Raw genomic sequence first — 13,662 nt, 5'->3', positions numbered from 1 at the left:
TCTGCATACCCTGGTGCTCTCTAGCACACCCCCATGCTGTTGTCTTGTTAGTATTCCCCGTATGAAGTGACTGTGCTTTGGAATGTCTTATTAACATCTGTCTTTCCCCAGCAGAATCTAAGTGCTGTGAATGTAGGAGCTTTAAACTTCCTTTACTTTTAAAATCCCAGTGCCGACTCTACAGTAAACATTCAATAAAGAGTTGTAACATGTTTTTGAATGTTGTTCTTGTGGACATCCTTCTGGTCTCAGCTACATGAATGCCTCCTATGTATTCCATCAGAAGCTGAAATTCCATTTGACCATTGATAGTGATTACTGTAGGCTAGAAGAGAGAGCTAATGGCTCGAACATCGGCCCATAGTTGAGGAAGGGGACGGGGCAATGGCAGAGTTGTGCTTGGGGTTCTCTGGTGGAGAATAGCAATGCATACCGAAGAGCATAGGGCATTCACCCTTACACAGGAGCCTTCCTCCTCTCTTCTCCATTTCATATCGCCATTATCTAGAAATCATGTTTCTATTTCCTGAATTTACCAGAACTTCAACAGATAACTGAAAGTCACTGGTGTAGACTGATCATGCGTATCCCCCATCTGTTCTTCATTCTTACATAACTTGGCTTCAGTGAGATTCATTAAAGTGAGATACGCCACATGAATTTAAATTTCAATGGCAGGGCCCTTTGTGTTAGAAGTTCCTTTGAAAATGAGAATATTTCCCCAGATGGGAAACTGTTTTAAAATTATGAACAACAGGTAAGTGTGTAATCATATCAAGTAGATGTAATAGTCTCCTCGGAAGTATAACAAGGATATTGTCTCACTGTTGTGGCAAATACCTGAAAAGGCAACTTGAAATAAGAAGCAGTCACTAGGTCTCATGGCTAACGGGGCTCTAGTCCATCATGGTGGCAGGAATATGCACTGGACTCTGTAAATATGGGGAGGGCAGGAAGCATAAAACAGACCAGGTCAGGCCAGGTTATAAAATTCTTAAAGACTACCCTTTGTGGCTCAGCTCTCCTGTAGAAGATATACTTCCTAACGTTTCCATTGCCTGCCGAAACATCCTTAGCAGCTTAGAAACAGGTGGTCAAGTCTTGAGCCTGGGAGGGACATTTCACACCTGAATCAGAGTACCTTGTGTCTATCTCCAGATTGGCTCCCTTGAGGTTCACTGCCTTTCAGTATATCACACTGTAAATTCTGTTATGTCTCCTTGATCCAAAGGAGACTCACAAGTAAGAAGGGGAAAAAAGACAATAAAATAGTATTTCTCTCCTTAACCTATTCTATTAGCATTTACTAACATATATACAAAACTCAAACACTTAACATTCACAGATTTTTCTTCTGGGAAATTTTCTTAATTTCTGTGTCATTATTTCCTTGGCTACAAAATGAAAATACATAACATGTTTCTCACAAGGTCCTAGGGAGAAATAAAAGAATTAGTAAATGAATGAGGGTAGATCATTAATATAAATAAGACGATTACCTGAGCTGTGTACGACATAAGCTTATAACATATGGTAGCTGTTGCTACGGCTGGAGTAGTGAATCTGTTCCCCAGAGTTAAATGATCCCCATAGGATTTATGCCAGATAAATCAGAGCTTAAACACTAAGTAAGCACTGTTTTCAAAGTTGTTCCTTTGGGTGTTATGCTTTTATTTTAATTCTAGTGACAGTACTAAAGTGGTGTTGAGTCCTTCTTTGGGGACTACTATGAGAATCTAAGTAAAGCAGGGTATAGGGAATAGAAGGGAACCCCTTGTGAAGCATTCTGTGTTTCTTAATTTCTGAGGCCTGAGACTTAGGATGTCATGGTGATTTCTTCCATGTTTAGTATGGAGCCATATCCAAGGGGTGGATTACCTGGTTGCAATGCAGAAGACACAGGGAGAGAGATCTGGGAATTTCACAGACATAGTCTATTCAACATTTGGTGTTACACATTTGAACATAAGTAAGCATTTTTTTTTTTTCTGTAGTGGACTAAAGTATAAACAAGACAACAAACAATGTATAAATAAGAGGTACTATATCAGATGTCATAACAGAACAAAAATAGTATAATAAACTATTGAATTTGTAATCCGTTAGTAGCCACCAGTCACATGTGATTATCTATATTAAAATTAAATTAAATTAGTTGCATCGGTTAGTGGATACCATAATGGAACATATTTATTTGAAGTATTTTTACTGTAGAAGGTTCTGTTAGACAGACAGAGCTGGCTTTATCACAGGTGGAGAGGATGTCAGAACAAAGAGTTCACATGCAATCATGGATGGCTCCTTTCGGGGAGTAGTAATGGAACTATGACACTTAATTAAATACGCATATACTTAGGGACATGGCAACAGACTGACTTAAACAGAGCAGATAAATAAGCAAGCCATCATCAGGGAAAAGGATAAGGCAGGTGACTCCAGTGGGATTAGATCAAAAGAAATGGTTAAGGGAAGATTGTCAGGTTTTCTGAGTAATTTTTTAACTACGATGTGGTAGTCTCTTTTTTGTGGCCATATTTGGGTTCATGCCTTGCTGAATGAGGATGATAGTTATTATTCTTGTTTCGAGGGGTCTCCCACTGTACCTGAGAAGATCCACCCGGTCCCAAGCCCATCCCAAAGCACTCATAAAATGGTATCCAAGTACCTGTCAGGCGTATGTCCTGAAACCTCAGCTGCTAGGTGGCAAGAAAGCAGAGAGGGGCCAGAGACACTGTGCTGGCGTCTGCCTGGCCAAACACTCACTTAGACCCTGAAGCTTTTTGGGAAGAGGCCTTGACTTTCTGACTGGTCAAGAGTCTCAGAAGGAACTGGAGAGATGGCTTAGTAGTTAGAAACATGCACCCACGTGCACTTTCCTGCCAGCCTGGTCCCACAGCCGCATCAGTCCCAAAATAACACACAGAGACTCTATTAGTGATAAAGCTGTTGGCCAATGGCTAGAGCTTCTTATTGGCTCTCTCTTAAGTATTAATCCATAATTACTAATATATATATTTCTACCCGGTCTCATCTTACCAAGAACTCCAGACTTGTGTCCTCTCCTCCATTTCCCAGAATCCTCCACCTCTCCTGGTCCCACCTATCTTGCTTTCCTATTGGCCAATAGGGCTTTATTCATTAACCAATATGAAAAACATATTTACAGAATGACATCTCCCTTCAGTTGGATGACTCACAGCCACCTGTAACTCCATCCAGCTTGAGGGGATCGAGTGCCTCCAGAGGCACTTGCACTTATGTGTATACACACACACACACGCATGCACACATGCACACACACACACACTTAAAATAATTTTATTTGCACGCATGCACAGACACAGACACACACACACACACACACACACACTTAAAATAATTTTATTTTTTAATTCAGAATGTTGTTCGTAGGGAGCATGGAACATGTTCTGATGCAGTGGTAACTCTGTATGCTGGGAGTAGCTTTGTACAATATCTGGCAAGTCCTTCATTCTCTTTCACCTGTTTCTTTACAGCTCAAAAGCAGAGTGAATTAGATCCATGTTGCATAACTACCCTTTCCTATGGTGACACACACTTTTTAATCTCTGAACTGTCTTTGCTATTCTTCCTTCTGAATCTGAGGCTTTTCCTTGGGCCGGGTTTGGACCGTATACATATTATTAGAAATGGACATATTTTTCCCTAAACAGAGGGACATTCTATTGCCTTCATAATCAAGCAACACACAGGGGTAAATTATGTCTTGAGGTAAACTGCCTGCATGTGTGCAAAATCTGGCAGTATTCGCCCGGAGGCAAATCAGACTTTCTGCTGTATCCTGTTCAAGTCTCACAATTCATCCATCACCTTACACCTTTCCCCGGGAAGCTGGACCAGCGGCTGTTTGTTTGTTTAAAACCTGCAGACTCATGAGTTGGGAGGGAGGCTGGACAGTGCAAAAGAGTTTAATATGCATTTAGCAGAAATTAATGAAGAAGTCCACAGCTTGGAGGCAGCTGGTTTCGGTTAGTGTTGTTAAATATTAATGAGCTGCTTTTGCTCTTTGGGGCAGAGCAGCACGCTTGATGCACCTTTTTTAATTACTGCAGTGCCAACAGGTAGCAGAGCTGAACAGAACTGCTGAGGATGGTTGCATTTTGCAAAGAACCTTGAAAACATTTCTATTCTCCCCAAGGCTGCTTAAGAGAGGCATTCTTTCCTTTCCAAGATCCCCAGTGTTTCCTAGGGTCAACAGGACTGGTCAACAGTTTCAGCTCATAGAGCCATAGAGGAGTTTTCTGGGATTAGTATGTGCATACCAGGGTCCAGTACTTCTGGGCTAAACAATGCTTTGAAAGGCAATGTTCAGTGGTGTGCAGACAAATGTTTAACTCTCAGGGAACAAACACTGAAGGTATGCACATATTCCCCCAATGGCCGATGTCAACATTATACCAATGATTGAAGGACTGAGAGGAACTAAGCAATAGCCTCCCTTTATATAGTGTTCCTGTGAGACAGATACATGGATATAAAAGCCCCTGAGGCCATACATAATGTAACAATATTCATATGTAACTTAGAATATATTGTATGTAGTAACACACGTACAGTATGTTAGAGCTATATAAAGCTAGAATGAGGTAAAACAATGGGAAAATATGTCTTGTGTATTTTTATTGACTATTAAATATAATTTATCTGAGCAAAATGCAATATAATTTAATTTTGGTAATTGCTGTAACAGCCATTAATCACCTTACAAAATGCCCCAAATTTTAAGAGCCAGATTTCATGGGTTATTTCAAGCTATTCTAAGTCTGGATGAACTGTGGGCCAGGGGCTCTCTACTAGCAGGCCAGACACTTGTCGAAGGATTCACCTGGCAGAAATGTCCCTTTTGTTTCCTTTCTTCCAGGTTCATTGAAGCATGGTTGTTTCAAAGATGCTCTTGCATTGTGCCTTTCCATTGATTGGCGACCCTGCTCATACCCACTGCAGTCATCTTTTGGGCATTTGGGCATACTTCCTGCAGTTATCCCTACAGTATCATTGAAGCCTCCCAATCTTGTAGAAATAGACACAATGCATGGTTCTTGTGCAACCATGACTTTAATTCACTTTGTAACATTTTTACGGATGACTTAATTGGTGAAAATCAATGCCAATATAGTTTCTAACATATGGTAGCCCTGAAAATTATAAGCAGTGAACCATGGATTAGCTCATATAGCCTAAAGATGAAAGAAGAATAAAGAAGAAACTGCAAAACACAGAAGGGACAGTGATGCACACCCATAGTATAACATACAAAAATAAATAATGTGGGCTAAAGGGCCACTAGAAGTAGTTGGAGGTTACTATGTGGATAGCAATGTCAGTCAGCACTTCTTTATGTTGTGTTAGGTTTGGGGTGTGAGATATCTCCTTACAGGACTGAAGACACAGTTGAGGACAGGTCTTGTCACATTTGTTTGATGGGTCATGACATATGGATAAATGAGGCATTGTTACATCGAGTACCCATTTTCCTTCCATTCCTGTCCTGCATTCACTCACATAATTACACAGTATTTTCAAGACTATGGGAGCGGAAAGCAACTTAACACAGCACAGAGAACAGCTTGCCTTTTTGTCCAATGCTTCCTCCACACCCAGTGGGGAGCTATTCTGATGATGAGGTTGGGCCCTCGGGTTGCAGGGATTCTTTTCTGACATTGAATGTGGAGGCATGGATAATGGAGAGAGGGTGCTCTCAGTGAGCTCCAGCAGGCTGTAGGAGCATAGTCCCTCCACCCACTTTGACACTCATATTCTTGACATTTACATGTGCAAGCACCTTATACAACTCCAGAAGCAGGGACATGTGACTGTGTGGAAGCGAAGGAAAGAGCCCTACTTTTATTTTTAAAAACTATAGGTCTCTTATCCAATTAAGAGAAGTTTGAATTTCTATTGGCATACATGTGAATACACACACACACACACACACACACACACACACACACACACACAAATACCACAAGCTTGAAAGCAGTTCAGTTTAAAGTAAAATGAATATAAATTCTATGAAATCAATCTTCAGATAGTACATATTGAATCATTATACATAAAAATATATCTTGACCTTTAAAGTCATATTTCTGGTTGTCATTTTCTTATTTAATTCATTCTGTGATTTAAATGTGTAGTGTCCCCCACTCTCACCTCCAAGCCATTGAACCTGGTACATATTTGAATTCATGTACTTTCTAGTCTAGATTTTGTTTTGATAGTTCATTTTTCTCTCTAGACTGCAATTCTAAATGGTGATACCATTCCTAAAAACATACTATTTTTTAAAGCATGGGTATTTTTTTTGTCTCATAGGGCTAATTAAAATAATGAGTTATGACTTTGGGGAGGACATGAGTATATTTATGTATGTCTTTGGGTGTTTTAACATTTGTACATACATATGATTCTACCATGTTTATTTTCTTGACAGTGACTATGGCTATGAGAGACACGGGGAAAGCCAGTGTGTTCCTGCTTTCTGGTACAACCCAGCTTCCCCCTCCAAGGACTGCAGCCTTGGTCAAAGCTACCTTAATAGCACTGGGTAAGTAAAATACCTGGAGGGACTCAAGTAGTTCATTCTCAAAGATTAAATGAAGTGAGAGTATCCTTCTTGAAAAAGATGAGTATAGATAGAGTAAGTTTGTGTTCAGAGGCTTCTGAGGAAGGAAATGTTTAGCCAAAGATAACTTGACTTGCCTGCCTTACCTCTTGGGGCTCAACACATGTAAATTGATCAAAATAGTGTGTGAATATTGTCATTTGTTCCCTGGTGAGAGATCAATGGACATTCTCAAACATTATCACTAGACATATCAAATACACATTCACAAGCCTCATCCTAGATAGTTCTGGAAGAAGAAAATTCAGGATACTTCCAGTAATTGTCTAATTGTTTGTTGTGCCCTGACTGTTCACTTGGCAAAAGGTTTTCCTGGAGGTGCATTGTTTCTTCCTTTCCTTTACTGCTTCTATGACTCATGAAAGTTCTGTGGAGTTGGCAGGTGGGACTGTGACATAGTTCTCATGTTTTGATACATCTTGTTGTTATATGAGGTTCTGTGAGTCAGCTTCTGGCTTTGGATATCTACAGTGAAGCTATTTCATCATTAGTAATAATGTCCCTGGGAGGTAGAGAGGATACTACACCACTCTCAGGAAAGCAGAGACACTCCACTCTCATCTCCGCAACTGTTTTTTCTACCGTCTTAGCCAAGTTACCCAACCTCTGATCTTGAGTCTGTGTGGTTGCAAAGAGTAGTTGGTACTTGCCTAAACATCTGCTATCTACTCAGGAAACACAAACCTGGTAGGATGAGTGTGGTGAGTATTCTGAAATACTCTAAACCCACCACATTTTCGGTGAATATTTGATTCTGGGACACATATTCCTTGACATCACGCTGGACATTTCATTCTTCTATTGTAGTGCTTTTGTAGGAATATGTTTTAAGATTTAAGTCATTTAATGCAAATTCAACAATTTCAACTTAAGGGGAAGTACTGTCAGAGAGCAAGGAGAGCATAATGGTCACATGGAATGATCCACAAAAGCCAGCTTCTAGCCTTGTCATCTTTTAGAAATCATTAGGAATGATTTCTCTTAGGACATTTCATATAATCATGGAACATATAGAGCTAGATCTAAGTTTAAGTAAATTATGTATGCCAAAATAGCAAATAGCTAAGTAAATAAGTCAGGGAAATGAAAAAATCTATTTACTTCCCCCTCTAAGGATTTCCTATAGAAATATGTAGACACCTCCAATTTTCATAAGTTTGGTCTATATTATATTACTAACAGAGTTAACATGGTAGCAAGCTGACAAAGGAAGTGGTTGATGTGAAGTTTGCCTATGATACAAGTAGCTCTAAGATGCTGATCTTGAGTAAAAACTAAATATCTTGTAAGTAAAGATGACCCAGAAAGATTAACATAGAATAATTTATTTTAGCTAAGTCATTAATGATCAAAAAGTACTACAGTATGAATCATATGTATAGTTGTAAATTTCTCATCATATTTAAAATAATTAAAGGTGAAAATTATTTTAATATTCTATTTTGTTTGGTGTTCTGTTTCATTTCTAGCCTTTGATAGTGTTGTGTGGATAGCAGCTGCCATACTGGATAGTAAAGATACTGATATAGCTCAGTTGACAGTTGATAATGACATAATTTCATTTGAGTCAAGAGCTAACTGTAGTATTTGGTTTGCATAACTTGTGATCTCTGGAAGAAGATGTAGATGGGGTGGGTGATTCAGAAGTGGGGGATGTTAAGGAGGAAAAATCAGATATAATAAAGGACCAGTATCATTAGAATTTTGATGGTTGAGTCTTTCAGAATAAGACCATGGATGGATTGATTATTCTTGATGTAGAGGATGAAAGAAGACAAAAACTGATGGCAATGATGGTGTTGTTTTTTGTGGTGGTGTTGGTAGTGATGGTGTTGGTGGTGGTGGTGGTATTGGTAGTAATGACGGCGGTGGGATTGGTAGTGATGGTGGTTTTGGGGTTGTGGTTGGGTATGGTGGTGTTGGTGGTGGTAGGGTGGGTGTGGTGGTGGGACTGGTGCTGTGGGTGGTGGAGTTGGTAGTGATGGTGGTGTTGGTGTTATTGTTGGTGATAGGGATGGTGGTGGTGGTTTTGGTGGTGGTGGTGGTGGTATTGGTGTTTGTAGTGGTATTGGCATTGGTGGTGATGTTCATGGTGTTGTTGTTTGGCGGTGGTGCTCATGCTGATGGTGGTGGTGGTAATGGCAGAGTGGTAGTAGTGTGACATTTATTTTGTGGTTTGCTTAGAACACCAGTTTTAGAGATAATGAATGTATCATGTATTTTCTGAAAATAATGTCTCTGTGGCTGGTCAGGTTGCAGTCAAGCTCTTGGGTCAGAGGTCAAGGAAATTGATGTGACATTACTGTACATATAATGCTATTGCCATACTAATTGGCAGTGTTATATAGAGAGGTTTCCCAGTCTAATCCCTTTTGAAAAGTAATCTTACTTAATCAGTGTTGAATAAGAGTTTCAAACCTATGCTTCTAATGTAGCATTTGGATTGAGGAGGAAATAAGGATTTAGAAGTGGGGGAAAATGTGTTATTAAATAGCCTAGCGGCTCCAGAATCAAAGTTATCATTGTTATTTTTTTTTGAAATTTGAATTAGATGTTCCACTAATGACATCCTGTGATTACACAGAGATAGGGAGAAGCCATCTGATTAGAAGCTGGTGTTTGTCTGCTACTTGGTACAGAGAAATTTGGAGGTGGCCTTGGGGAAATGGAACGCTCCTTTAGCTGACAGGGTGTGCTCGCTTTCCCTGCTTCACCAGCCCAGAGTCTGCCTCCTCTTCTGCAGTGTGGGAGCCAGCATTGATTTTTCTTGGCTGGTTTAGACACTGATCCGATCCCTGGTGCACTAGGTGGAATCAATAATAATGTTTAAGGAGCTGGCCTTCCTAAGGTGGAGGGTTAGTAGCTCATGAGGATTGTTTGTCTTTGTGAATAGCTGTAGTTTTGCAGACTTGGCTTTTAAGAGCAACTGTGAGAAGTTATTTTTATTTGTTTCTTTTGCCCTCTCTTCCTGACGCACACATGTGCGCGCATACACACACACACACACACACACACACACACACACACACACACACACTACAAACTGCAGCATTGTCAGAAATGTCTTTTGTCAAATCTCTTTAGGTACCGTAGGATTGTATCCAACAACTGCACAGATGGGTTAAGGGATAAGTACTCTGCTAAGACTCAGCTGTGTCCAGGAAAAGCTCCTCGGGGCCTCCATGTGGTAACCACTGATGGGCGCCTGGTGGCGGAGCAGGGCCATAATGCAACCTTCATCATTCTAATGGAAGAGGTAGGTGACAACTCGGGTATCTGCAGTCAGAATCCGCATGCTGACAATTCCTAGATCTCAGGAAAGAAAAGGGAAACAGAGATCTATGATTCCCACTAGCTCTAATGTCAAGAATGAGAGGGAAAGAAGGGAAGGAAATTAAATCTTTTCAGAAACCCTCTCCATTCATTTGTAATAAAGACCCCATTCACAGAGCCTCTGGAAGAGAGTGCTTGCTTGCTCACTGTGGTTATCTCCCTTCCCCACCTGCCTCTAATGTCCCCTGTTTTCAGAACTGAACTCAAGACCTTAGTTCTGAACTATAGCCCCATATAGCCCCAGCCTTTAGTTGTTTGTTTGTTTGTTTGAGACATCTACCTAGACTCTTTTGACGTAAAGACTCACTACATAGCTCAGGCCAGATTTGAACTCACAGTGCAGCCCATACTCAATAAACTTGCTTTCCAGGTGCTTCCTCCTCCTGAGCACTGGGGTTATAGCTTGTGCCATTATAACCTACCTGGTTATATTCTTATCATCTTAAGCATGTAACCTGTAAAATGTGTGAGAGAAACAAAGAAATTCAAAGTGTAGCTGCCGACTTTCAGAACCTTTCTTACTTTAGCCTTAGCCCCACTAATTAGAAGAGCCCACAAGCCTTTAAGGGGTCTCAGACATGTGACTGAGAGGATGGGGAAGATGAATGAAATGGTGTTCAAAGTCAAATTTGTATAGATCAGAGCACTGGTTGCTTCCATACCAGCTCCCAGCTTCATTAGCTCATTGCTTAGTATCCTTTGCAATCTACGCAGTAAAATCTGTTACTCCAGGTCACTCATCTGCTTGTTCCCTGTGTGAGATGTTCCTTCTACCCAAACCAGGGATTTTCCTAGCTCTCTTTGCTGGACTGATAGAGCTGCAAGGCTCGCCTGATTGACAATGCCCTCTAAATTTATATGCAAATTGCTTGGGGGCTCTTGAGATCTTTGAAAGGGAGCAAAGCAAGCCAGGACATTTTTCTCACTAGTCTGAGCACTTCTGAGCCTTTAAAATCCAGACCACACTGTGAAGGAAGGTGCAGGCTTCTTATCCAGGCCTGGCAGAGTCCCCATCCCTTCCCTCACACTGGTACTTGAATTAGAGGACTTGGAGATTCAGAGGAGGTCATTATCACAGTTCCACTAGAGAGTTTCCAGGACCAGAGCTATGAAAACTTTCTCAAATGGATGTGAAGAGCCACGATCTTATCAGTTTCAATTGCCTCCAGTTCATTTCCACTTTAATTTACATTTATAAACTCAAGGGTAGTTGACATTGTATGAGGGTCAAAAGAGCACCCATCAGTATTTCAGTCACATCTGTGTTGCCATGGTGGGAGAGACGTAAAGCGACAGCGTGTCCAGTGCAGTCTTGGGGCAGAGGTTTTGGCTTGTGTATTAGCCAGAAGTTTGGTTCCAAAGGAAGAAAGATTTTTGGCTTACAAATTCAGAAAGTTCAGTCCATAGTCTCTGGTTGCCCATGTTCATAGTTGAGGAGTCTGGTGGAAGAGCTTCCTCACTCATGGTGAAGACGAAGAGAGTGAATGAGAGAGTATAAAGCAAGAGAGAGCAAGAGCAAGTGAGCAAACATGAGCAAGAGCAAGTGAGAGAGAGACAGACCCACAGAGAGAGACAAAGACAGACATAGAGAATGACACACACAGAAAGACACAGAGAGAAGGAGAGACAGAAAGATTTAGGTCCAAATTCCTAAATTGTTAACAGAAGTTTGTGTCCCGCCTGGTCCCACAGCTGTTGAGTCCCAAATAAGCACACAGAGGCTTGTATTAATCATAAGCTGTTTGACCTGGAGGCTCAGGCTTCTTATTGGCTAGCTCTCTCTTAATTATTAACACATTTCCGTTAATCTATGTATCTCCACATGGTCTTGGCTTACTGGAGAATGCCCAGTCATCCTACTTTCCCTATAGCTACATGGTGTCTCTTTTGACTCACTCTCTGCGTCCCTCTTCCCAGCATTTTCCTAGTGTGGTAGCCCTGCCTATATTTCCTGCCTGGCTACATCCTGCCTGTCCATTGGCAAAGCAACTTTATTTGCCAAACAGTAAGAGAAACATATTCATAGCATACAGAAGGACATCCCCCATCACTAAGTTTTTGAAACATTCCATACTGGCATCTCTAGCTGTGGACCAACCTCTAACATACAACATTGTCTGGGAGAAACGTCATATCCAAACCTTGTCTGTTAATAATTCCTGAATACAATTCTCCCTTTATTCCATCTTCCATCTCACTATATAAACAGATTTTATTTTTAACCCTTCTTCATTCTAGATCTTTATTTTATAGTCTACATTATTTATTCACCCAAAGTGTATGATGAGGATAGGGTTCAACATTGCCATGAGAGGCTAACAGCTTGGGGTGGTAGTGTACTCACTTAGGCTACTGGCAGTTTCCAAGGTATGCTTGGACCTCCAAGAAGCAGAGACATTAGTTGGCTGACACACTCAGCAGAGCTTTGGGAGAGAGGGTGGCTCAGGCAGGTTTCAGGCAACCCTAGGCAAGAAAACAAGGGTAAATTAATTTAGATAGCATGCAGTATTCGTCTCTAGAATGGTAATAATTATCTGCCCCCTGTTGCTATTGTGAAGATGCTGTTTAATCCATGTTAATTGGCTAGCATAGCTCTTAAATTAAATAACAGACATCTGAAAATAAGAATAATGGAGATTATGGCCTGGTTATTAAAGAAATTAGTCTTAATTCAAAACTTGGTTCTCCTTGCTGTTAGCTGCGTGACTATTAATGTAGGCAAGATTTTACCCTTACTTTAAAAATGAGGACAGTAATACTTTCTACAACTATTAGAAAGTAATACTTCCTATTATTTACTTCCCTCGGATGTTCGTACATACATATGATCACACAGAGAAATGGGCACAACGCTCAAATAAAAACTCTGCAACTTAAAGCTGAAGGTACTCACTGCTTGGCTTGTTATGAAACTATGTTACAATGCTAAGCATTGCTTAATTGCTATTATTATCATGACACAGAAGAAGAGTTAAGACACGTTTGTGAGGTCCAGAGTACTTGGTTTTCCCATTTCAGAACTTTGGATATCCTCTTCCTTACATGTTTGCCAGAGTCCTACCAAATCATGCAACTCCAAGGTTGGACATGCAAGTCCCTAGCCCTTGCCCACGGCTCTTCATGAATATTAGCTTGTGCTAAGGAGACAACTCTGTTGGTTTTCAGGGTTGAAATGTTGATGCTTTTAGAATTAGTATCAACAGAACCTTGTGGAGGGACCCAGACCAATTTCTATTCCCTTACAGGGTGACCTCCAAAGGACGAACATCCAGCTTGACTTTGGGGATGGTATTGCTGTGTCCTATGCCAACTTCAGCCCCATTGAGGATGGCATCAAGCATGTGTATAAGAGTGCAGGGATCTTCCAGGTGACAGCCTATGCAGAGAACAACCTTGGTTCTGATACAGCTGTCCTGTTCCTGCACGTGGTTTGTAAGTAGCAATGAGCAAGCCCTCCCAGTCCCGTTTCCCAGTTGGCAACTCCATCTGTCCGGATTCCACTTTCTAGAGTTCAGAGCTGAAACCAGGTTCATTGTGGCTCCTAAAGTCATCCTAGTCAAAACATTGAACAGAATTCATTGATAATGTAATTTCATGATTGCATGTAATGTAAATAGATTGCATATTTTAAATGTATGGGTAATATTAACCAAGGTTCTTTGCTTTGT

General features: G+C 40.7%; 1 protein-coding gene across 1 annotated transcript in view; it reads left to right on the top strand.

Moving 5' to 3' along the window:
- Positions 1-13,662, top strand: part of Sorcs3 (sortilin related VPS10 domain containing receptor 3) — a 602,076-nt gene that overhangs the window by 553,006 nt on the left and 35,408 nt on the right. Inside the window, exons 17-19 of the mRNA XM_051199708.1 lie at positions 6,470-6,583; positions 9,746-9,917; positions 13,240-13,426. Of these exons, the coding sequence (XP_051055665.1) occupies positions 6,470-6,583; positions 9,746-9,917; positions 13,240-13,426 (473 nt within the window). The remainder of the gene's footprint in view (positions 1-6,469; positions 6,584-9,745; positions 9,918-13,239; positions 13,427-13,662) is intronic.

Source organism: Phodopus roborovskii, unplaced genomic scaffold (genome assembly GCF_943737965.1).
Source record: "Phodopus roborovskii unplaced genomic scaffold, PHOROB, whole genome shotgun sequence".
NCBI lineage: Eukaryota > Metazoa > Chordata > Mammalia > Rodentia > Cricetidae > Phodopus > Phodopus roborovskii.
Note: the sequence above shows the minus strand (reverse complement) of the source record. Positions and strands in the feature narration are given on the sequence as shown.